The following is a 25,437-nucleotide window of genomic DNA, read 5'->3' on the forward strand; positions in this document are numbered from 1 at the left end:
GAAGGAAGGATGAGGGTATGTGGGGCATCAATGTTATGGGGGACGGCACACAAATGAAGGCAGAAAGAAGTCCCTGGGGCAGCCCCAGGCCATCCCAGCACTGCCTGGCTTCATGCTGGAATCTTCTGGTGTTCCCTGGTCCCAGCACCAGCACGGGAACAGAGGAGTCTGAAATATGCAGTAAAGCACTCTGGTATACTTCAAATGATGTAACAGCAATAAATTCCCATTTCAATTGAAACGCGTGTCCAACAGAAAGCCAGCTCATCCCCCATCTACACAGAGATCAGAGCAGCCTCCCTGTGATACCATTCTGTTTGCTGCTCCTCTTTCATTACTTACGTGATACACACCCTGTGCTGAAACGCCTGTGGGGACACCCAACGTCCCCATGGCACAAGGAGCAATGCCAGAGGGCAGCAATGGGCCCCGGGGCGGCAGGGGGTTGGTGCAGGTGGGATTTGTGCTGTGTTGCCATGCCAGCAGCAGGGAGCTTTCTTAGCATCATAGATGGTTGGGTTGGAGGGGACCTCAAAGATCATCCAGTTCCAACCCACTGCTGCAGGCAGGGTTGCCAACGACCACATCAGGTACCAGACCACGTTCCCCAGGGCCCCGTCCAACTGTTTGGCACGTGGTGATGCCCAATGCACTCATGTCTCTCCAAAATCCCCCAAAATTCAGCTGAGCAAAGGTGAGAGAGGTGCTGGGTCACAAACTGAATGACAACTTGCAAACTTTCTGATTTAATCTGCAAAACCTGCACTTTGGGGTGGGCAGTACCAGTCCAACAAGCTCTGTGCCAGCCAGCCCCAATCTCTGCAGAAAATGGGATTAACCCCAACAGCAGGCACTGCCTGAGGCTCCACCTCGGCTTTCCACAGCATCCATCCGTGCCTCACAGACACATTATGGGCAAGAAACAGCAGGTGATTTGGTTTTCTCCTTATGCACAGCAGCTGGCAGCCAGTGATGAGAGGACAGAGTGAGCAGAGTTCCTGCAGACACAGCCCCGCACACCAGCTGCTGTGGGGCACTGCACCACACGCTCCCTCACACTCTGCTCACCCTGCAGCTGTGGTCTCAGCATGGGCTGTGGGGCTGCAGCCCCACAAAGGCCCTGCAATGAGGGCCCTGGGTGATGGGCAGCCCCCATTCTGCCTGGTGCCACGGGTGAAGCACTATAATTTGTGAAGAAAAATAAAATCCACTCCAATTCCTAACTGGGAAAGGATTGTTTTCCAGACATCAACAAGTTTTTAAGAGTTGGTGAGTTCCGTTCACTACAGAAGGGCACATGTCCTCCAGGGGGAAGGATAGGCAGACAGACTTACAGCCACAGCATCACTTCCACAGGCACAGAGTGGGGCAGGAGGAAGGGATGTGCCCTGTGGGTGAGGGCAGCAAGGGGCTGTGGCCACCCCAGGATGTGACAAAGGGAGCAGCCAGGCTGGTGGCATCCTGCAGTGCAGAGCAGCAAAGGCACAGAGCAAGGAGTGGCACAGCAAAGAAAAGAAACTTCACAGCTTCAGGCAGCTCTGACATCTGCAAGATGCAGCCCCTGACAAAGGGTAGGACTTTCTTCTAAGGGGAAGACACAATGGCAGGTTTATTATTAGAACAAAAGGCAACTAATGAGGCTTGCTTATGTACAAGAGTACATACCTGCCCACCTACGCTGCACTGCACAGCCCCCTCTGCAGCACCCAGCTTGGGCTGTGCACTCCAACCAACCCCAGCCATGGCACCCTGCTGCCACTCTCTGCTGTTCTGTCATTTTCTGGGAAGTGTTTTGAACAATGAAGAGGATTAAAATTCACTTCTGGCTGTCCATTTCCCAGTCAGTTGAAGCAAAGGATCCCTGCCTCGAGGAGGGGGTCCTGGAGCCACCAGGGCACAAGTGCTCTCCCACCAGCACTGCACTTCAGGGTGCTCAACCACTGCCTGCCAGGTTGGGTCACCTGGGGCTGAAGGAGCCCTCAGTCCCAGTGGGTCTGTGCTCGGGGAGGGCATGGGACACAGCAGAGGGGCAGAGCCAACCAGGAGGGGCAGCTGCTGGGGAAGGGTCCCCAGAGCGGCACACATCCACGAAGACAAGAGGTACACCACGGTTCCTACCATATTGACAGTGAGAAACTCATCCACAAAAATAGCCTGATGTGAGAAGGACAGATGGGAGGAGACGAAAAAGGAAAGCAAAGAGGGGGGGAAAGAGCAACGAAGAGGAAGGGAGAAGCGAGCAGCATGGGCAGCGTCTGGCCACCAAGGTGTGCAGGATGGGATGGGGCAGCCCCACGGCCCACAGTGCACTCAGAACCTAGGGATGGGGACCCAAGGGAAGGGGTTCGGTTTGGAAACCGTGTGGTGCCCCAAATGCAGCCCATTGAGCCACGTGTGCTGCCTGCCCTTACCTTGCAGGAATGCTCAGCTCACATATCAGCCCCTTCCATGGGAGGGATGCTGAAGCCCCACACACCACCGGGCTCTGATGAGGATGAAAGACCAAAAATAAGCAGGGCTGAAACACAAGCGCACGTTTGGAGCGTGGGCTCCCGATGCTTGGCACCTACAGCTCAGCACCGATGTAGGACATGGCGTGGGAGGGGGCAGCTCCCTGCTGAGCGTGGGGGGGTCTGCAGGATGGGGAGCAAAGCACGAGACCAAAACCCAACCAAATCCTGCAGGAGGGAACTGGAGGACAGGGTGACATGGGGTGTCCCACCCCCACCCCCAGCACAGCCAAAAGTCCCCACTGCACCTCAATAGGTCCAATCTCTCCCTAACTCCTAAGCAAAGCCCTGGGGAGTGAGCTGGGCACCTTTTCAGGCTATCTTCATTACAGCTGGCAGCAGCACAGCCTGCAGCACCGCAGCTCTGCACTGCATGAAGGAAATGTGCAAAAACATTGCTCTTGGCTCATTGACCCCCATCCCAGTGAATTCAGTGTTCAGCTGCAGGTAGGATGTGCACCCAGGACTTGCTATGGAGACCAACACTTAGAAACCCAAACACAGCAACCCCAACAACAGCCCCAGTAACACCAGGGCTCAGAGCAGACTGGGTCTGAGCATCAGGCTGTAAGCACGCATCCAACAGGATGAGCTTGTTAATGGCTGGTGGCCCCTTGGGGAAACAGCCATTGATTAGTCAGAAATTAAATTTTCAAACACATTTGGGTGGTTTTGGTGCTCTCTGAAGTGCTCTCCATTCAACAAGCACTGGGCCCACCAGCGTGCTGCTGTTTCTCACCCATTGCCATGCAGCTTTCAGCCTTCGGTGTGCCATGGATGGAGCAAAGCCCCACGTATTGGTGCCAGAACCATCTCCAGCTGCTAGACAAGGAGGAGTTGAAGGTGGCATCATGGAGTCTGAGGACAGGGAAGTGAGGGAACAAAGTGATTGCTGCCTTTAGCCTCTGAGTGCAAGGCAAGAGGGAGCCCACTCCTCCCCAGAGGAAAAGGACAGAGGGAGCAGTCACAAGATGCAGCAAGGGGAAGCCTGATACAAAGAAGAAATATTCACCCTGAGTGATGAAGCACTACAATAGGCATGTGGAGAGGCTGGGAAAGCTCCATCCTGGGAGATTCCCAAAGTTTAGCAGGACCAGTCCCAGTCAACCTGACCCAATCTCACCCAACCTTAAAGTTCATTCTGTCTGAAAGAGGCTCCTCCAGGTGTCCCTAAACCAGCCCACAACTCCAATGTTCTCCATCAAACTATCTCAGCACCATGAAATTTCATGTGGTAGCACTTCCAGACCTGCAGCCCTAATTCCTGCTCCTGCAATTCCCAAAGCAGTGGGAGAGCAGCTCACCCTGGGTCAGACCACAGCTCCATGGCACATGGTTGCTTCCCACTGCTCAGGGCTGGCTGTGCCCCTCCAGTTTGCAGGGAGCAATCCCGGGCTCTGGGGAGGACAGACAGTGCTGCCAGCTTTGCCCCATCTCCCCCAGCCTTTAGGTTTTTGGGCAGGTCTTCAAACACAGATCCATTACGGGGGTGTTTGCCATCCCTTAAGAATATCAGTTTGCCTCCGGACGCAGAGCGGCCAGAAGTTCCCCTGCTTCCTAGCAAAGCTGCATAAACAGGACACAATTATCTTGTAAAAATGTTGTTTTTTTAAATAAGAACACAACAGAATGTCCGCACGTCCGGTGCTGCAGAGAGATCAACAGCCCCCAAAGTGAGATCCGAGCATAGATATTTTCATGACCACACTGCCAGCAGCTTCCTCCCAAACACAGCCCTCAGCCTGCATCACTGCAGTGCTCCAGGAGAGCTCAGCTCAAAAATCGACTTTTCTGTGATTTGTTTCACCTCAACACCTTCTCCTCCCAGAGTCTTCCCCCAGCACCATCTCTCCCTCTTGTGGGAGTGAGTTCCCCATATCATGCTCCCTTCAGAGTGGGATGCACGGCAGCTGCAAGCACCACGCAGCCTCCTGCTGTGCAGAGCTGCAGGGCTGCTCGGCCACTTCCAAACCACAGCAGAGCTGTTCTCCTGCTGAAACCAAGAGTCACTAAAAGCCCTGAGATGCTGCAGTGACTAAGAGACAGAGCAAAAGGCAAATAAAGTAGGTGAGAATAAACTTCACTGGCTTCAGCCGCCTGGAGAACTGATTTGCATCACTGGGAACATCCTGTAACACAGCATCTGCTCCCACCACCACCTCGCATCTCACCCCAAAGTCCCAGTAACAACCATCACTGCTAACGTGGTAATACTGCTTGTCTGGCTTGGTAGGAGACAGAGCATCTCTGACACACTATCCATAATTTCAAAGCAATCTTCCCTCCTTTGTCTCGTGCATAGGCAATGAAGTACAAGCACACCAACCGTTGTTATCAGCAACTCCATCACCGAGGGGAGCACAGCACTCGCAGGATTCAGGCTCTGCAGGCAGCTCGTGGGGCTCTGCGAGCAGTGCAGAGTGCTGCCAGGAACTTCACCTCCCATCAGCAGTGTCCAAGCCACCAGCTCCTTACAGCAAGATTGCAGCAAAACCCATGAAATTCCAATGAAACCCTGGGAACTGGGTTCAATTGTGTATTATCTGCAGCCCGGAGGCACCCGCTGTGCTTCGTGCTCTCAGCCTTCTGGCCCAGGTCCACTAACAACTGCAGCTCTGTGGCTTTTGGACATTGTTCCCCTCAGCCCTGGATCCATCCCTGCCTTCCAGCACCGCTCCTTGTGCCACACAATCCCTACCAAGAGAGACAGAGCTCCTGCTCCTGGGCTGAGCCCACCAAGCCCCTCTTGCATGCTTCACTCCAGCAGGTCGGGATGGGTTTGGAGGAGCCCCCTGGCCACAAGTATGAGCCTCTCCTCAGACCCAGCACCTCTGGGCGTGCTGAGGGAACACCAGCAGTGCCTGGGAGGTGGAGGGAAGAAAGCGATCTCTCCCCAGGACTCTGCTAACAGCACAGCTCAGTCCCCAGAATGGGTCAATCCTTCTGAAAACAAGTCATAAAACCAGAGCAAACCAATCTGCCCAGGGAGTAGAGAAGATGCAGATTGCGCGGCAAAGCACGATGACACCTCACAAGGCTCAGGGATGAAGTTGCAGTGTACCTGCCCAAAGCCCATTTGCAGCTTCCCATACATACGCAGCCTTCCACACCCGTAAGCCCCAGCTCATGAAATCAGAAGGCAATGATTCACAAGATCCAAAAGTCTGCCTGCTGGAAGACCAACCATGGTGCCATCACCCATCACATGGAGACCTGAGCTCTGCAGGCACACTGGGACTCTGCCTCCTGGACCTGGAGACAAAAGCACAAGCCCTCCGCACACCTCCTTGCCTCCCCAGTGGGCACCACACCGCTCAGCTGTGCCTGCTGCCTGCACCCCCCTGGCCCACCCAGGAGCTGCATGAAGGTCCCAATGCTGAGATGTGGTGAATTCCTGCCAGCCTGGAGCCAGACAAGTAAAATTCACCATGAGAAGAAGCTTTCCTACTGTGCTAATTCGCACTGGAAACCAGAGCTAGAAACAGCACCAAATCGCATCCTAGGAGATACACAGCACACAGTCACAGGTGAGGCAGATTTTGCTGAGAGGGAAGAGAACATGGATGGGCTGAAATGCTGAAGAGATGACAGAAAGAAAATAAAACCAGAGCTGAACTCCTGACACATGCCTCCTCTTTTTAATGAAGGAGGTCTAGCTTCTTCAGAAGCATGGTGCAGTGTGAAACCATTTCCATCCTCCTAAAAAACAGCACATTTTTCTGCTGTGCATATCAGCTGTGTGCTTGCAGAAAGAGGATGCAGCATTTCCTAGGGCAGCCTTTTTTTTTCTTTTTTTTCCTTTTTGCTGCTGTAAATAAATCATTCCTCAGAAGGGGGATCAAGCATCATTGCAAACATGGTTCTTATGTGCAGTGCTTACTGTGGTGCTAGTGGTGTAAATAAGCTTTGGTGTCGTACTGCACAGAGAAGGTGCAGCACAAGTTAGCAGCATCATGTAGCAGCCCTACAGTCTCAGGGCTGCCATTCAGAGATGCTTCTGGCAAACCAAAAAAATAAAAATAAAAATAAAAATAAAAATAATAAAAAACAACAAGGAATACTTATAAAAAATTCAAAGGACATGATTTTCTTCTGCTCCAGCTATCTGTTTCATAATGGAACTTTGGAGCTGGCGTGGCTTTTCCACACACAGCTGTCAGAAGGATTTCACCCACCACCCCTCCACCCCTGGTGGCACGAATCCTTTCCCTCTTATTTAAAAGACAAAGCATGCCCCCCTGCTTCCCAAGCCCACGCACCACTGCAGCCCCGCAGTACCTCTGTCCGACATCGCTCCCCAAGGAGCCCATCCTCCGCGCTGGCAGCAAGGGGCTCACCCCACGGACATCTTCTGTCGTTGCTGGTGGGACAGTCTTCACATGTGAGTTGCTCTCTGAAGGGGAATTCTTCAGCTTGGCTCTCGCCATCCTGCGAGCCTGGGCTGCCTCTGTGACTTCCTCCTCTTTCTCCCCCGAACTCTCCCGTACATAGCAATCCTCACTGCATTCAGTTTAGAGCTGTCGGCACGTACCATCTCCTTTCTTCTCCTTTCTCCCCACTCACGGCTGCTCAGTGGAACAATCCTGCCCTGCACATTTATTTTGGTAGTGAGGGGAGTCAAGGCAAACTCTCTGGCCTTGCTGCTGCAACGGATTTGGTGCAAAATGACTAAGAAAACCTTCGCTGTGCAGAAATCTCCAAAACGGCTTTGTTCAATAAATAATGTAATTGTCTTGGCTGCCTCCTTTAAAAAACAAACGCTTGCATTATGCTTATCACCACAGGCAGGGCAGGGGATGAGGGATTATTTTTTCCCCATCCCTGTTTTTCTGTAGTGACACGAGGGGGAGGAAGCTATTTCATCTTATCGCTCTGTGTAAAGAGCAGCGTGCGGACTGAATGCCAGGGAAAAGACTCAGCACGCTTGGCTCATGGACACAAAGCAGCAGAACAAGGCCTCCTCCTGAATGCACATGCTGCAAACTGAGCAGAGGGGAACTCATCACTGCCTCACTCTGAGCTGCCACCACCACCTGGTGCTCTATCCCTGCCCACCTGGCTGTGCCAAAACAGCCTGTCCTCACACCACCCAGCCTTGTTACTTCAGGTGGCCACAAAACTGCTATTCCTTCAACACTCTTGGCATCGATTTGTCAAGGTGTCAAACAGACAGGGAATTCACTCATGGCCAAGGAAGCCCCAAGCAGGAGATAACGAGTCCCTCAGTGTGCAGGTAGGACTGAAAGATGGGGACATGCACCCCATCGTCTTTCTGGGGTTGCTGTCAGCCCGTGGCTGCTCTGCTCGCCCCCGATGGCAGCACCCAACAAGGATCAGTGCTGCGGGATGCGGTGGTGCCAGAGCACGTGGAGACCCGAGGGTCGCTGGAACGGCGGCTCAGCACCACGGACAGAGGCAGCCGGCGTTGCCCCACGGAGCCCCCCCAAACCACCCCAACAACACCCCAAAACCACCCCGCCAACTGCATCTCAAAGCCACCCCACAGCACCCCAACACCGCCTGATGGAGCACCTCAAAACCACCCTACAGAATGCCCTCAAACCACCCCACTGCTGATCTAGGAAAAGAAAATGAGTCTCTGTTCCCTGTTAACTAAATCCATGTTTCCCTACTCAGAGTGTAATTTCTTAATGGGATTTCACCATAAGACATACTTTACTGCAGCCCATGAAATGTTAGATGGATAAAAACCCGCAGCCCATTTACCAGTGTGCCAGCTTTTTGAGCACATTTAATTTCTTCTTTTGCCTCAAAATGATTCATCAGATCAATACATTTGTTTCCTAACAGAGCCATTCCTCTCTGCTCCATGGTTTGCTTCAACCTCGTCTCCAGTTATTGCTCTGGATCTGCACACCCCGGGGCATCGTTCCCATGCCCAGCTGTAATCGCTGCCACCAGCCCCATGGACCAGCTCCATGCCTAGGAGCCTTGATGGACAAGAATCACCGTGGCTGGGGCAGTCAGCTCTCTCCTGTGGGAAACGATTCAGAAATTCTAACTCGTTGTATTGCTAATTCCAGAAGAATATTAACTTCGGGGGAGATGTTTGATGCACAAAGTGGCTTACGCATAAATCATGGTCTCAGCAGTAATGCCATCAAGCAGCAGCACGGAGCAGAAGAGGTATTAGGGAAACGCTTGGGGAGTTTTACTAGAAAAGGGAAACTCTCCCGCTGTACTTTTGTTGTACAGCACATGACAAAAAAAAAAAAAAAAAAAAAAAAAAGCATAAAATAACCCTTCAAGAAAATCAGTTCCCACCTGCGGGAGCCTCTACATGAAGTTACCTCTTACAGGAGCACTTGAGCACAAAGGCACAAAGACAGAAGAGAGGGGACCAAACCAAGGCAGGTCACAAGAAACCAGTGCAGGGCTGCTGCTTTTACCAGGCATTTCCCTTCCAAGGGAGAAAAGAGGTCACCTGGTGCTGAAGCCAGAATCCAGGCTGTCACGAGGAGAAAAAGTGAAATGAAGCTCTAAGATGCCGGTTGTTGGCAGAGCAGATTGCTGACTGTAAAAGGGCAAGGGGCTGATTGCACTGGGTGGGCAAAGCAGCTCTGCTGCAACTCAGAGCAAAGGGCTGTTACTCAGCAAAACGCTTTTCAGACTAATTACAGATCCCCAGTGCTGGTGATGTCAGCTTATGGCTGTCATATGCTTACCCAGAACTCAACCAATGCAACAGCCAAAATGCATCACTCCACACATAATGAGCGTGTCCAGAAGGCTCTTGCTGGGAAGTCGCGTGTTCCTAGAAAGAGCAATGGCTGCAAAGTGTAACCTGAAGCGCTGTGCTGACAGTCCGTGCTTCACTCACAGTGCAAGAAGGCAAATGAGAGCAGCAAACCCTCATGCATGCAGCACATTCTCTTTGGGAATGCAGAGAACGAAGGCCAACAAAACACAACTTCCATGACTTCAGAGTCCAAATAAGAATTGCTCTGGCCCAGAAATATTTGCCTGCTAAATGAGTGTCAAACATCTGGCTGCGAGCCAGGAAATCGATGCTTAATTTTAGTTTGAGAACCCATTACAAACTGCTGATTTCTCATTTCAGTGCCTGCATTATGCAGAAACCATTGTACTGGAGGGGAGAGAAATGGCTCGGGATTGCTCAGCAGCCATTGCTGTCGTAACAATCTTTCTGAAAATATCATTTAGAACAAAGCAGATTTTTCATTAGTCTTAACAGGATCCACAGTACCTGCATCATGAAATATTTTCCTTTCATCTAGCTAGCTTTCAATCCTGACTGCCAAAACTCCATTTACGTGCTGATCCAACTTATTAATAATAAAGCACATTATACCCCACTATAAGCAGTTGACGAAGCAAGAACGGTTGTTTTTTTTTCAAATTCTTCCAGCGAATCAACCTACAATGCTGAGATTGGACCCAGAAGCAGCTGCACACAGAGCTTTCTGTAAGAAACGCTGACTGAACACTTCTCAAAGCCCTGAATGTCGTGAGCAGCATCAACTGTGTGGAGGTACTTTTGGCAGCCACATAAGGTAAGAAAAGGAATGCACATTTTGCCCAAAGTCTCCATGCTCAGGACTGCACCAACATCTCACCAGAGACTACTGAGACGCCCAAGGGGCTGAGAGATCTGCCTGGCTCTCATTGTACCTCCAGCAATCCCAAGGGCTGTAGAGCCACCTGCACACACCATCCCTCTATGTCCCAAGCCAAGGGAAAGCGAGGCTCCGTGCAATCCTACCACTGCCACAAACTCCTCAACAGACACAGCAATAAGTGCATTTCAAGGACCCAACAAATCTAACAGCATGGCATCATCACTTGGGAAAACTTCAGAGCACTACCAATATATGGACAGACACCACCCATTTCACATGGCTGAGCCGTTGGCTGAAGAGATTCTCAAGAAGCAAACATGGGTCAGATCTGCTCATTAGTCCCCAGGGGATGCCCCACATTCCCACAACACAGTTTGCAAACAGCTTTCCAAACCCTGTGATATCCCAAGGTTGCCAGAGTTAGTGCGAACTAGCTGGGGGCTGCATGGGAGCAGCACTGCTTTGCTCTGCCACCAGCCCTTCTCTTCAACAGCCTGCTGCAAACATCAGCCTTTTCCAGGAAGCTTTGAGATTTTGTTTTATTCTGTTCACCAAATTTCTCTAATGTTCCAAAGGAAAATTAAAACTGCAGAAGACTGAGTTTTTTGCTTCCTTGCTGGAATAGTTTTTCCTTTGACATTTGGTTCAGTTAAAGCAACAAATTCGTCAAAAAGAAAAAAATGGAAAAAAAAAAAAAAAAAAAAAAAGACAAGTGTTGATGCTTCCTTTTCTCTCCCTGTGCAGGATGCATCCCTTCCATCCCGCAGGGTTCCGGTGCTCCTCCTCCTGCAGGCAGGAAGCCCAGCACCTTCCTGAGAGCCCCCAGCAGCTCCCCAGCACCACACCAGCCCAAAGGCAGATCCCCCTGTGCAGATTTCCAACTATCCAGCAGTAGGTGGAGTTGCACTTACAAGTAAGGGTAAAGCCAAAGAGCTTCAGCTCTTATAGGCGGAAATGCAACATCAACACATTGATTACATCAGAACTGCAAAGATACTGGAATGTACAAGAGATGCTCAGGAACCCTCTCTGGATATCAAGGATGTCCACGCTTACTAATAACCAGGCTTAGAAAATAGAACTCATATCGATCAATTTAAGAACCTCTCTCCATCTTGTTGCCATCTTTGAGGTGAGGGAGCCCTCCCAGCACACAGGGATGGAGAGCTTTCTGGGTGAGGAGTGCTCAGTGGGCACCAGCACTCAGAGCCAAACCACTACACCTCCCTGCAGGGCTGGGGAGGAGGCAGGAGCTGGTTGCAGCACACGAGCAGCATTCAGCACACCCAGCTCTGCACCCCATGCTCCCACTGCCCCTCTGCTGCAGTCCCCTCAACACAGAGCAGCAGAGTGCAGAGGCACTGCGGGGTTCCCCAGGCCTTTGGCTTATTTGAGGTGAAACCATGACTTGGCATCCCCATGAACAGACCAGCAGCACCAGGCTGTGCACAGCAGGGCAGCGACAGCACAAAGCACTTCTGCGGCTCTTCCCCCGCATTCGCAGTGCACTGAGGAATTATAGCTCTGCATTTGTACTGCCGTCACACCGAGAGGTCCCAGCCCAAACAAACTCCATTTTCCTGGGTTTGAAGAAATCACAGAGCAGGAAGCCAAGCCCCTGCAAGGCTGTGCTCTGAACAGAAGAGAGCCCAGCAGGCCAGAGATGAGGGAAGAAAACCCAACTCACAGTGCCCTTCTATGGCATCACTCAGATCATGGACTCCTGGAACCCAAGAAACCAGCATTTATCCCAGTGCCAATAGCACAGCAGCGGGCTGTGAGTGCCAAGGCTGGGAGCAAGCAGAAAGGTAAGCAACAGTGGGATCAGGGCAAAAGCAGTGCCAGCACACTATCAGTGTGTGCACTGCCTTGCATTCACCTTTTCTGGTTTCTGGTCTCTCCATGCACTGCTTGTCAGGTTTAATTTCTATGCACAACAGGACCTTGAGATGCTCCCTGAGAAGTGGTTGGATGGACCTATACGACCACACGCTCTGAAATACTTTCCTGACCTTTTTTTAAAAAAAAAAAGCAATACCATTCATATAAAAAGTTGATTAATTCCACTCGTTACAATTATTCTCACAAATAAAATCCAGCTATTCCCCCTCCCTGTGAGTATGGGGGATAATGGTCCTTACCCTTCTCAGCAAAGCATTTAAGGGCTGAGACGCTCTGTACAAGTGCTAAGTGTTGTTATTAAGCTGTCATTAAAAGCATTTCAGGAAAAGTTCACAAACCGCAGGGATTTCTGTCATCACAGCAGCTGCCAGAATGGCAGCACAGCTCAGTGACTACAGCCAAAAGCAGCAAGCAAGTGGGTTCAAGAACCCACACTGGAGCACAACATTCACTGCAGGAATGCTCCATGGCCACATCTTTTGAGAAGGAAGTCACCCCCAGCCCGACCCATGGGGCCAGATTCTGCTTCATCGGGCTCAGGGTGCAAAGAAACCCAATGGTTGTGAGCCTGGAGCAGAACACCAGGTGTCATGCATCCTTCTGCAGCCACCAAAAGCTTCGGTCACCTGCTCCCATCCCAGGCAGTGGGCACCAAAGGGTTTGTATGGCATGGGTAGAGCTGCTAGATGCAATTCATTCCCTCTTTGGTCCTTTGGCAACTGCAGAGCCCCCAGAGCAGCTTCACATAGCCACTACCTGGCAGTGCAGCGTCTGCTGAGCATGAGAGAGTGCTGTAATAAACTGGAGCACTGCGGCTTCAGGGAAGAAGGAGCATTCAGAAAACATGGAGGAGAGCATTTATAGCAGCAGCAGGAGAGCTGGAAATAGAAGGGAGCCTTTGAAGAGCCGGGCTGCTGGAGACAAATGGGAAAATTATGTAAAGTAAGAAAACGCAGAGAGCATTCAGGCAGGCTGCAAGCACCGAGGGAGACAATGAGTCTGGTGGTAAAAGAGCCCCCGATTTCCCTTTCCTTCCCCACTTCCCTGCATTAACATTTCCAGCACTGCCAATCCCAAAACGTTCGCATGTAGAACACGGCACCTCCAGCACCGCACGGCTGCGCAGCTCCATGACAGGGTGAGGGATGTCCCCTGCCCTTTGTCCCCTGCCCCATCCCTCAGCCCTGTCCCCCCTGGGGGCCGTGGTGCCCGCAGAGCCGCATTTATGTAACGTGGGGCCATGAGCGCTGCGTGCGCCGAATCCCAGAACTGTCATCACAGCCTTTGCAAACCCATTTTTACCTCCCTAAGTGTGGCTCGTCAGCGCCGAGCATGAAAGCTGCAGAACCAGCAGAGGCTGTCGGCTGAAGAAATAGAGCAGACACGAAGGGATGCTGAATAAATATCCCTGCAGAGCTGCCGACTCCGGGCTCCTCTCTCCATGGTGTGCTTTACATGCTCAGGAGTGGAGCAATGGGGCCCTGAAGCCCAACAGCGACTTGTGGTCTCTTCTCATGTTTTCCTAGCAGAGCTGAGGCCAGGTTAAAACTGCCAGAGGAAAAAGGGCACGTATCGGTGTACCTGTCAGTGCTGCTCAAGTCAGCGAGGAAATTAAAAGCCCCGGGGTAAAATCTAAATATATGTCTGCTAGCAAAGCATGAAAACTCTGCAGAGAGCACAAAGCCAGCTGGGCCACTTCCCAGGTGAGCATGTAGCAGGGCGGCTACCAGCCCTGGCATTTAATGGGAGCAGTGATAAAGCCTCAGTGCACCACAGGGATGCACAGACAGCTCTGGGAGCACAGGCACAGCACCTGCCATTAGCCACACTTGGTGGCCTCCCATTGTACTGAACTCTGTGCTGTGTGCATTCATTGCCCCACACGCATCCCACGGCACCACAGCTGCCCCCACGGCCATATCCCACATAGAGGACATCTCTAACACCAGCTATAAAGCTCTGAGCTGCTCCTGCGTGACCTTTATTTCCCAGCCACTTTGTAATTAAACCATTAAAATTCTAATTAAACTATCTTTTAAATTGCAAAACAGTGTTTGCTGACTAAATGGCCTTAAGTTTCTGCTAAAAATGTGGAGAACTTTAGCAACTGGAAATCTTCTTTGAAGTTTTTTTGGGGGTTGTTTTTTTTTTTTTTAGATGGATCATCAAAGGAGAAACTCAGGCCCTGGGACTCCATCAGCTCCACCAACTGTGTCTCATGGTAATAAGGGCCCTCTCTGCCCCCAGGCTCTCTGGATCGTTCTATGTACCATTTGCCAGACATTTCCCTCTTCTCCCACCATTCATTTTATGATACATTATATAAGAAAGGGAAAATGGCAACTCCCCATACATACAGACAGATTCACAGCGTGCTGCAGAAATGAGCCATGAACTCCACAGTTCTCTGCCTCACCAGGCTGCGTGGGAAGGACAGGAACAAGGGTTGCACCACACCACTGATCTCCGAGTGCGTTTCTTATTTTAACTGCACTGAGGACATCCTGCTGCCAATCAATAGTGCACACCATGCTCTGCTACGATGTGCTCTGACCACGGGGCTCCCTATTTGCACACACAGCCAAAAGCAGGGACTGGCATCAGGGCACTCAGAGGAGAAGGCAGGTTCCTTGTGAGCTGTTGGCAGCGAGAAGCATCAGCACAAATTGCACAGAGCTCCCTACACACAGCAGTAATGAGATAGAGGGGAGTCTTTGCAGCATTGGGTATCTCTGTGTTTGGTGTATCTGAAAAAAAAAGAATAAATATTTACAAATTGCACTAGGCTGGAAGTTGTTTTCCTTCTCAGTGTTAGCACAACGGCTGCTGGAAATAAACCTCTCCACCAGCACTGGGCAGACCCTGTGAGAACAGCCCAAGCCAAGTGAAAATATTGAGCTGTAAAAGCACTTTGGAGACTGGCAAAGAGGAACAGCTGCCAGGTGCAGCTCTACAGGGAACGCCTGGACCTCGTGGTTCTCTGTGCCCCATTCCTCACCACATCATGCTCCCAGTGCTCTGCAGCTTACTGCTTCCCACAGCAGAGCCCTCCAGCTCACAGCAGCAGCGTGAGGACCAGCCCAGCCCAAAGGACACTGTACATTCTTCCTCCTCAAGGGAATGCCTCCTGGTGCCAATGTACCCAGCTGGAACCGAAGGCACACATATGGGCAGCGATGAGTTTGAGACAAGAAGGGACAGGAGAGTTCACCCTTCTCTCCTCGCATGCCAGCTGGTGGGCGAGCACAGCCGTGCACATACGTGTGAGCACGTCAGGCAGCATGTGTCCCTGTGCCAGACTGAGAAAACCAATCCAAAGTCACCCGAATTGGGAACTGAAGTGCCAGAGGAGTCCTCTGCCATCAGCAGCGTGGGTGGAACCGCATCACACTGCAATGAAGCACACTCGTCTTCACAGCCCAAGCTTAAAGTGGTGACTAAATAGCTTTGCTGAAGGAATGCCTTCCCTGAGACCAGCTGTAAGTTCTCGCTGAGAAATGCAAGCAACTCCCAAAGCCCTTTCCTCTTGCCTTGAACAAATGGTGTGACTGTGCATTATAAATACCAAGTTAAACCAGCGCACCAGCGTGCGTTGTAATCATTTCAATTAAACTCTCTTCTCACAGACAATGACCAGCCATTTTATGGAATTTGAATCTTTTCAAGCAATGCTCCCATATGGAGCAATCAGCCCAGCTGTAATGATACACACCGACACACAGGCGCTGGGAGAATGAGCTCCTTCAGGTCTGTGCAGCTGTCCCTGCTCCCAATTGCAGTCACATCCACAGCTTCTCCAAAGGGAAAAGTTTTAGACAGTGCAGAAAGCACTTCAGCTTTCAAAAAGACACATATATATTTAGCATCTGCTGTGTAAGATTTTTGCACAGGCACACACCACAGCACATTGCGTGTGTGCTGGCTGCTGTCACACAACGCTCCCCACGAGCCTGGACCAGAAAGCTGCCCGTCTCTGGCACGCCTGCCTTTCTCGTAAGCATTCCGTGCTTGGTATTTTCTGCTCCCTGATAGGAAGGTGCATTTCTCAGCGATGCCGCTCCTGCCCACAGCACGGCGGGCTTTCACACTGCCACGTTCAGAACACCATCAGCTCCCGACAGCGGATGCAGCGCTGCTCCGCCGGCTGCACACAAAGCTACGGGGAGAATCGAGGAGAATCGACGGCGACGGGTCCTGCGGGATCAATGCGATCCCAGCGCTAGCGGGGCCTGGGGAGGTGGGTCCAACGGGAGCCGCGTTTGCGCCGTCCTCCAGAGGGCTCTGCCACAGCATCGGGAGGGAGCAGCAGCAGAACCCATCCGTGCGCGCCCCCCGCGCTCCGGCAGCTCTCTGTGCGCTGCCCCGAAGTCCTTCGGTCCCGCAGCAAAGCGCGCACCTGGCCGAACTCACGGCCGCTGTGAGCAGCAAGAAGGGAACGGAGCGAAGCCAGGGGGCTGCTCAGTCTGTCCGCAATGGGAGTCAATTCAACGGGAGGAGCATAGAAAAACACATGGGAAAGCATGTCTACCATCAGGAGATATCTATGCGGCAAAAACCCTGCCTGCAGAAACTTGTGTTCCCCAAATACTGGGTTTGGAAAGAAACACCAAGCAACTGAACCGCAAGATGGCACAATCCTGAATCTTCATTCATAAAATACCACTTTAATGTCCCATCTGAGAGTCAGTAAAACCCGAAGTCCCAGATCAAACCTTGGAGAAAGGGACCAAAGAAAACCGAGCTGTCCATCTCCCGATGGAGGCAGAGGCAATGAGCGTGCAGTAGTGGCCCCGCTGTGAGCACAAGGAGCTCCTGCAGCTCCTCCAGAAGCTGTGGGTGTCCTGGCAGAGAGCACCATCGCCGTCCTAAGGAGCCTTTAGAACAGAAAAGAACTGAAAGCTAACGCAGCTGGTGCAAAACCTTCCTTGATCCAATATCACAGACTTCCTGCTCAAAGAGACAGTTTTTCTGAGTCTGACAGATCTGGGAATTGTGCTGTTATTTTTGTTGTTGTTGTTTGCTTTTTGTTTGTTTGCTTGCTTGTTTTTTAAATTTGATCTACTGGTAAAGCACTCAGGTCCACAGTCTACCTGCCAAAGCAGCACTTAATCCCTTTATTTCAACTCCATCACCACCAGCTTCTTCATTACCAATTATTTATTGTCTCAAATAACGGAAGGCAGAATAAAAGATCTGCTATTGCAGTAATCCAGCAAAGTCATAGAGCAATCAGAGAAGAAACCTCCACAGCCTTGGTGGCTCCTGGGCTGGTGCTGCCCTGCACCTGCATGGCCAACCTTTCATGTAGGGCAAACATTTGCACAGTGCCTGCTTGACCTGTTAACAGAGCTGCCAGCACAGCTCATGAACATGAAGCATTTTCTTTGCAAATTAATACCAGCAAGCTTCCTACAGAACCAAGCTGGTGCCAATGGAGCAGAGGCAAATGCGGCATGGCAAGGAAATCTGTGCTAGCTGCGGGGTCTCAGCAGGCAATGTGCTCACTTTGCTTTTGATAAGCAGAGCTAAAAATAGTAAACAAATGCTTCAAACCAAATTATTTCTCTCTAAACCCACGTGCTGCACAGCCTAACCCAAAATGAAGTCTCTGAAATGCTCTGTCTTACACAGGGATTTTCTAGCCAATTTCTCCATTGATCCATGTCTGATCAATTTTATCATGTCCACACAGGGGTCTATGGGAGAGCCACGGGTCGGGCATCACAACCCAAGATGGCAGAGCCTGAGCTCCAGGGCTCTGCATGCTGACACTGAGCAGAGGGTGCCGAGGGAAAGGAGCGAGCACCACCTTCAGAATGGCAACGAGTTATTTCCCTCGGGAACAGAGATGCAACTGTGACTAAAGTGGTGGGAAAACACAGCAGAAAAAAATGCAAAGTGTTCTCTGTGATTACAGCTCCAGCTGCCAAGCTGTTTATCACACCATCACTGTGGCAGCTGCGACAGCCCTGGGCTCAGCCTGACCTCCCACCTCAGCAACACCAAAGGCAGCCCTTCCCCTTCACCTCTGCAGACACGGGGCTTTGCTGTGATGGCAAACACCATCATTTGTTTCCCATATTTGTGGACATGGTCTCATATTCTTGATGCTTCCCTCGTGCAAAACAGATCCAAGATACTCCCAGGTAACTTAAAACATGACGCTTTCCTTTTCAAGCCCATCCTCCCAATGAATTGAACAGAAACCAAAGTGAAAGTAAATAAACCAAGAAAATACACCAGGGAGGGATGGAAATCTGAGCCTGCAGCGTTAAGTTGTGCTAAATAACTGAAAATCAATGTTGCTCTTCCATCCCACCATGGCACTGCTGTACGTACTGCATCACCCCAGGGACGCCTTCCACCCTCCTGCTCTGTGCGCTCGTGTTTATTGCCAGCAAGAGCCCATTGCTGACAGCAAAAGCAATATCCCTGAAAAGAGTAACGACATTTTGCTTATAAAATAATTGATCTAATTATAAGAGAAGTGTATTTCTTCTCTCACTCTATTACTTTCATAACTCTACTGATTTTTCTGCTCATGTCCAGCCATCCCTGCCTTCAGATGAACACTTTAAAGCACATCAATGAGTACGAGGAAACTTCAATTTTAAGAAATGCCCAACAGCACATTGATTAATACACCCTGTTAGTAATCATCACTACAGCCTTTCAGAACAACTGAAAAAGCAAACTGCAATTAAGAATGCTGTGCATCATTAAAAGAAAACCTACAAACTGGAGGAAAACTGTGCACCTTGGTCGCACTTCTAGCACAAGACAACAAACGGTGGCAGATTTAAGCATGCCATGCCCTGTCCCAAGGGCTTTTTGCTGCCCAAGGTCCTGTCCTGCAGATGACCAGTGACCTGGATGCCATTGCCTGCTGGAATTGGCCCAGAACACAACAGCTCAGACCTCCAATGGTTTGGATGCTGCCTGGGGACTGGACTCAGTCTTGCCCACAGTCTTGATGGGACAGCAAAGCCAAGGTGTGCACTTTGACACAGCTAAAGTAGGGTTTGTCCCCTGCCCACCTCACCCTGCTGCCAGCCTTGTCATTTCCCACATTCCCAAGCAGTGCTGGAAGTTGCTCAGGAGCCAGAGCCATGCAGTGCAGTGAGCATTGGGCTGGACTGGGAGCAGCATTATGATTTAGGCTAGCGTGGCCTCCAGGAGCAGATATTTGCTTGGGTAGCATCAGACCCAAACTTCCCAATGATGTGTTGACTCAGAAAAATAGCTTAATACAATCAACAAATGTTTTGGTTTTGCTCTGTCGGGTGGTAAAAGCAGAGAAGCTGCAATTCAACTCAAGTGGTCACATGGTCACTTATATGTTTCTGGTCTGGATGTCACCATCTTCCCCAGTGTTATTTATTACTTAATTTGGAGCAAGGCTCTGGTATCACAAGTGAGACTGAGTCACCCCTTGTGAGACTTGCACACAGAGCTGGTGGAAAATTGGGTCTTAACACAGACATATTGATGGAGTTGGGCATTAGACAACAAGCACCCTCAGCCTTCTTTCCCAAGTCATGATGAAACTGTTGGGAAATGGGTAGCATTAGCCAGTGGAATTTTCTGGCACAGAGGAGCATCAGAGCCAGATCTCCTAAGTCCAGGTCCAGATAGAGATGGTACAGCCTGAACTGACACTGCAGTCACTTTTTGACCATTACTTCACCACCGCAGAAATGAATGTTTTTCATTTCTGGGTACAAACAGGGATTTTTCAATTACCATCTGCGTCATACAAATAAAAGGAGAGAAATTACTCATTAAATCAAATGGCGAGGAAGGGGAGATTCAGCTGTAGACATATTCAAGCAATCTGAAAGAAAGACAGAACGGTGTGCACTCTCATTAATTAATGATGCATCTGGTGAGGATGTCACTTTGGGTATACCAGCAATAAACTACAAGGAGAAAATCCTGTAAGTCTGATATGTCAGCACTAATGTTTTCTTGTGCCAAGTGTAATCTAACCTGTGATTTACAGCCACCATCTAGTGACAAATTTAAGAGACGAAGAACAGATGTCAGTTAACAGACAAAGAAACTTCCAACATCAGTCTAACTCATAAGCAGAAATATCACCCTAGTTATTAAAACCCTCTCTTTTCCTGGTCATGCAATGCATGTTGCTGAGTTCTTCTGCACGAGCAGTTTTTCCAAGCATTTTCACCCATCAAATGATTATTTGCTGATAATTAGCTTCAGAAAACGCACTTAATCAAAGTGATGTCCATTAATTCTTGCTGCTGTAAATAGGACTGTGGCTTGTGATGGTGAATTTCTGGAAAGTATTCAGACCACGTATATTAGGCAACAAATAAGTTCCTAATGGTGCTGCTCTGAGATGCAGTTTAATTTTATTTATGGGCTTTTTTTATGCACATCCCAAACCAGTTGTCAGCACTGCCCAAGAAAAGAGAACACAGGAGATCAAAAAATGCCGTAGTCAGGACTGCGAAGATCAAAGGGATGTCACAGTTTGGAGTATAAAACAATATTTATCAATTCGGCAGATGTGCTTTTTCAGCTGCCTTTAATCACATAGACCAGTCTCACTTTAGAACAGAAGCCCTCCTTGCAGAAGAAGTCGAAACCTGTGGCACCAACGGGGTGCACCATTCAGCTGCTTCTCCTTTTTATTAACACCCCTTGGCCGTGCTCCTACACTCAATTACGAAAGCACAAAGGATTCCTATAACTGAAGGAGTCACATTCCAAGTATGTGACAGGGTAGCCTGGGAAAGCAGTATTTGTTCCCCCAGTGCTGTACCTTCTTTTTGATGCAGGCTCAACACCATAAATACATTCATGACAGTCAAACATCAGTGAGATAAGAAATGCAATAGTGCCACAACAGAACCAATCTCTTTGTCTTTGACATTGATGGAACCTTCTAAAACAAGGGAAAGAAACTCCTAAACCAGATAGGACTTACAATAGCAACACAACTTCAAGGTTCCCAAAGAGAAACATTCCTAAAGAAGTCACCTTGCAGCCCCCATTAGTCAGATATCTGCCTCAAGTCAGCATTTTGTGTCCTCTGGAGATTCAGAACTGAATGACAGTTAATCCCGTTCCTGTAATTTAAATGACCTGCCCAGCAAAAATGCCCAGCACAGCATTTAAATACAGCTGCACTACATGTAAATACAGCTAAGCCCAAACTCTTCCAGATGCCTCGAGGCAGTGAGTTCCAAAGATGAATAAGAAGATGTTGGAAGGAACATTTCCATTTGTCAGTTCTAGATTTGCTTGTCATTAGGCTTTTCACTCTCTGGTGCACAAATCCATTTTCCTCCCCCATTTTTCTTCCAGCCGGCCTTTTTGTATTTGCTTCCTGGCTGATTTATTAACATCCCACACACAACATTTTAAGTACTATTTTAATTTTCATATCATTCTACCTGCCACAGAGTCAACCTTACTTAGATTGACTACCTTCACCTCTCACAACCTAAATACAGAAGTAAAAGAGGAGCCGTGTGTTCCACTGCCTATTCACAGATCAGTTTCTCCAGTTCTCTGGGTTATCTGGACGTGAGCTCTCCTCCTGCCACACCACAGATCTCTAATTACCCACTTATTCCAGCAAGCTCTCATCAGCTCAAGCTCCAGCATTACCTCATTCTTTTACCTCAGGCTGGGACTGGTGTCTTCTCAGCATCCTCTCTGATGAGAATGGATTAATAAATCTCTAGCAGAAGTGGTTCTAATTCCTCAGAAGCATCCCATCCTTTCAACCTTCTGCTGACCCCAGAAACCTCATCCCTTTCATCACCATACTGCTATTGAAGGGGCTATTTTTCAAAAGCTGATATTTGAGAGACCAATGATTTTAGCATTGCTTTTATAAAGAAATGAGATAGTTAGTGCTGTGGGTGTTTTCCTTTAGTGTTGCATCTGTAAATCCAAAGGGTTCTATTTCACCATTCACAATTCCCCACACTGCTCATGCAGGGAATTTTTCCTCAGCAGTGAGCTACCACATTCTTCTCAGTACTGTAACAGAGCACTTCAAAGCACAGCTCTAAGCTGCTTAGTATTTATAAGCACAGCATAGGAAAAAAGCCATCTGCTTTTCTTCTGCTAGCCTAAATCAGCTGCTTATTCAGTTTGGAACAGCCTAATTTACTAGTCACAACTACTGTGGAATTTGCCTCGTCAGTAATTATCCAGTGCCATTAAGGGCTTGGTCTGAAACAGGCCCCACGGTAACACAGCCAAAAGCCCACAGCAGTGGCACACTCACAGCAGGGCCAAGCAGACTACATGTGAACAGCAGAGGTGCATTCATAGATCTGCATTCCCAAACATGTTGGGAAGTTGTCCGTATTTTCTAAACATAGGGAGAAGTTAAAACAGCTAAAATAACAGCCCATAAAGCCAGAGAAAAATATCTTAAGAAGGAATGCTAATGAAATCGCCAAAACAAAGCACCACAAACTATCACCACACAAAAAAATAAAAATAAAAAAAATCAGGAGACTGTGAATCAGAAACACTCAAATCCAGATGAAAATGAAGATTATGGGTTATACCAATGAAATGCAGAAAAAAACCCACAACAAAACAATCTGCCATTGTAATCTGCATTTCAGTTCTATATGAATTAGTAAATACTAAAGCTATCAAATAATCCGAAATTAAAACTTATCCAAATGATCCATATTGTAACCATTCTGAAATCCAGACATTTTCTACAACAGAAAATTCCATTCAACTTCTAATTTGAAGCCAGAAACCCGGATTAATGTTTAAATGTCTGGTTAGGAAATCTAGGCTTTTAAAATCTGAGGATCACAGACTCATGAAAAAAAAAAATAAATCAATTCTTATGCAGCCATGAAGGACAAGAATTCTGATTTAAAATATTTGTAAATCCCACATTCTCAAACCCAAATTCACATATTTTGTCTGACACTTGTACACACGCAAAAAGAAGAAACCACCTTTCAACACAGATGCTCAAAACTATCGTGACAGTTTTACCAAATGTGCATACCAAAAGCTAACTCAGCAGCAATAGAAAGGTTTTTTTTTTTTTTTCAATGAGATTTACAGCTCTCCTTGTTTACATCATGCATTGGTACAAAATGATGACAATCTTACTGGCTCCCCATAAGTACTCATAAGTAGCTCCTTTTTTGTTGTTGTTGTTACAAATGGATTTGAAGGCACAATTGTTCTCGTTGCCTTTGTTTAACTGCTCCCCTTACAGAATTCACTTGCAACTCAAGACATTCATTCCTTTGCTTTAGCTCAATCAACTTAATAACAAATCCCTGCCATCCAGGGAAAGGGAGAGTTGTGCCACAACCACAGCAGATCTTTAATCACTTGACTAGTATCAGCATTCTGTGCTGCAAAGACATCTTCTGAAATCAGGCTGGCTGAGCCCTACTTCTGAAATAAAGGTATGCGCTCACATCAAATTCTGACCATGGCTGACCAGGGAAATTCACCAGCCCCTCACCTCACCATCTCTACCCCACACACCTCCCAGAAAGCACTCTCTTTTCACCATCGCCACCCCTTAATGGTACTCCCACAAATCCCCACATCTGCCGGCCTGCTGTACCCACAACTCCCAAAGCCCAACAGCACCAGCACGCCCTCCAGCTCCCCGCACACACCATGCCCGCACGTGGCAGCCCCGGTCGGCCCGGCGTGGCCCCAGGCCGTCAGCACCGCGGAGAGCTCCGCTCCCCGAGGCGTTCAGCACCGCGGAGAGCTCCCGCCGCCCCCTGCACAGCTGCGCACCCCCAGGGCCGGGCTTTGTGTGCCCCCTCCCCTGGGGTACGTTTGGCCCCAGCCCGGGTTACCTTTGTCCCCAGATATGTGCTTTCCCACCCCGCCCGGTGCGTGTTTGCGGGCGTGCTTTCCCTCTCATCCCACTTCCCTGCCGTGCCCCTCGCGCTGCCCCCCAACCTGTCGTCGCTCTGGAAGGACTGATCTCCCAGCAGTAAGTCACGGAAGCGGTATCGGGGCGGCAAGGGCAGCACCTCGGACTCCAGCTCCGTCATCTTCAGGGAGGCGATGTCCAGAATGACCCCGCTCTTGCGGCTCCCCTCGCCGTCCCCGCCGCCGCAGCCGCCAGGCGACGAGAGCCTGCGAGAGAAAGGGGCAGCGGCAATGAGGGGGATGCCGTGCCGTGCCGTGCCCTGCCCACCCCCTTCAGCCCGCCCCCGACCCGGCACCTCCTCCGGGGCCGGCCCCGCTCAGCCCCGAACCGCGGCCCCGCGCCGAGAGCAGCTCGCGGCCCGGCGGCTGCAATTACATTGCGGGGCAGGCGGCCGGGCCCCCCCGGCAAAGCGGTCCCCCCGGGGGCATGGGTGGCGCGGGGCGCCCCGGGGCTCTGCCGGCCTCAGGCGGGCGGGCGGAGCGCTGCGAAGGGCACAGCTCGCTGCACAGGGCAGCGCTGAACACAGGACATTCGCTCCTCGGCACAGAAACAACGGAGAGCAAGGAGAGCCAATGGAAAACCCTAGTCGCCAGGAGGAAATAAAACCGCTCGTAGGAAAGAGCTACAGCTGACAAGCAAAGCCAGATCCATCCCTCCTCCCCCTCTGCTCCCCCCCCCCAAGAAAAGTACGGGTGGTGGAGAGGCAGGGAGATGGTTCCACAACACTACTGGAGGCAGAGGCACTGCCTCCTCATCAGGCTGCTGACACTTAAATCATCTGGACAGTCCCATATTAAATGAGAAACCGTGAATGCTGATGAGTCAGTTACCCATCCAGCCACCAAGCATCACGGCTGGGAGGATTTATCACCCGTCCTTTGGTCGCTGATGCCTCTGATCGAAGGTGCGGGGGATCACAATGCCTGGGAGAGATCCAAAGTGATGGCTCAAACAAAGAGTGTGGTCATCTACACACAGTCTGCCTGGCCACGCAGAAAGGAGATGGAACTCAGCCGGCTCTCAAGCTATCAAATGCTGAGAGCTTGTCTTTGCTCTCCAAACCACATCTGTCAACAAGAACATAGCTAATATACTGCTCCCCATGTCAGCTACAGCTGCTAATTACAGCTGATGAGAGTTATGCTGATTTCACAAGGCAGTGCTGTAAAGCCAGCACACAGGCACACAAGGCAAAAATCACTGGTCCTGATCCTTTGGGTCCTGGCTTCAATTTCAAATTAATCTGTGCCACGAGAGTAACTCCCAGCTTCATATGCCCTTTGTGGAAAGTGGGACAGAGAGGGAGAACTTAAAAGAGGAAATGTGGCACCTCTGCAGCAAGCTGATTGTTTGCTCCTCACTTGTAAGCTTGAAGTGTGAGGCAGATAATTAGCTGAAAGGATCCATCTGCTGCCAGGGGCACTTCCGAGGGTCTCACCCAAAGCTTCTCCAAGACCTTGATGTACAAGCTATGCACAGAAGGAAGAAAGAAGAAAAAGCTTCC

The 25,437-nt window shown here is 49.9% G+C and overlaps 1 protein-coding gene across 11 annotated transcripts in view; it reads right to left on the minus strand.

The window, feature by feature from the left end:
- Positions 1–25,437, minus strand: part of KCNT1 (potassium sodium-activated channel subfamily T member 1) — a 55,322-nt gene that overhangs the window by 20,382 nt on the left and 9,503 nt on the right. For 8 of the 11 annotated variants that reach the window (XR_016458995.1, XM_090121640.1, XM_090121638.1 and 5 more), the window contains exon 2: positions 23,960–24,139. Coding sequence is in view for 10 of the 11 variants with exons in the window: in XM_090121640.1 (XP_089977766.1) it covers positions 23,960–24,139 (180 nt within the window). In the remaining variant the exon portion in view is untranslated. Of the gene's footprint in view, positions 1–6,788; positions 7,161–23,959; positions 24,140–25,437 lie in introns of those variants that run through there. The other 3 variants (XM_090121642.1, XM_031601888.2, XM_090121641.1) reach the window with 2 other exon arrangements.

This window comes from Phasianus colchicus, chromosome 19, assembly GCF_987193195.1.
Source record: "Phasianus colchicus chromosome 19, bPhaCol1.hap1.1, whole genome shotgun sequence".
Lineage (NCBI taxonomy): Eukaryota > Metazoa > Chordata > Aves > Galliformes > Phasianidae > Phasianus > Phasianus colchicus.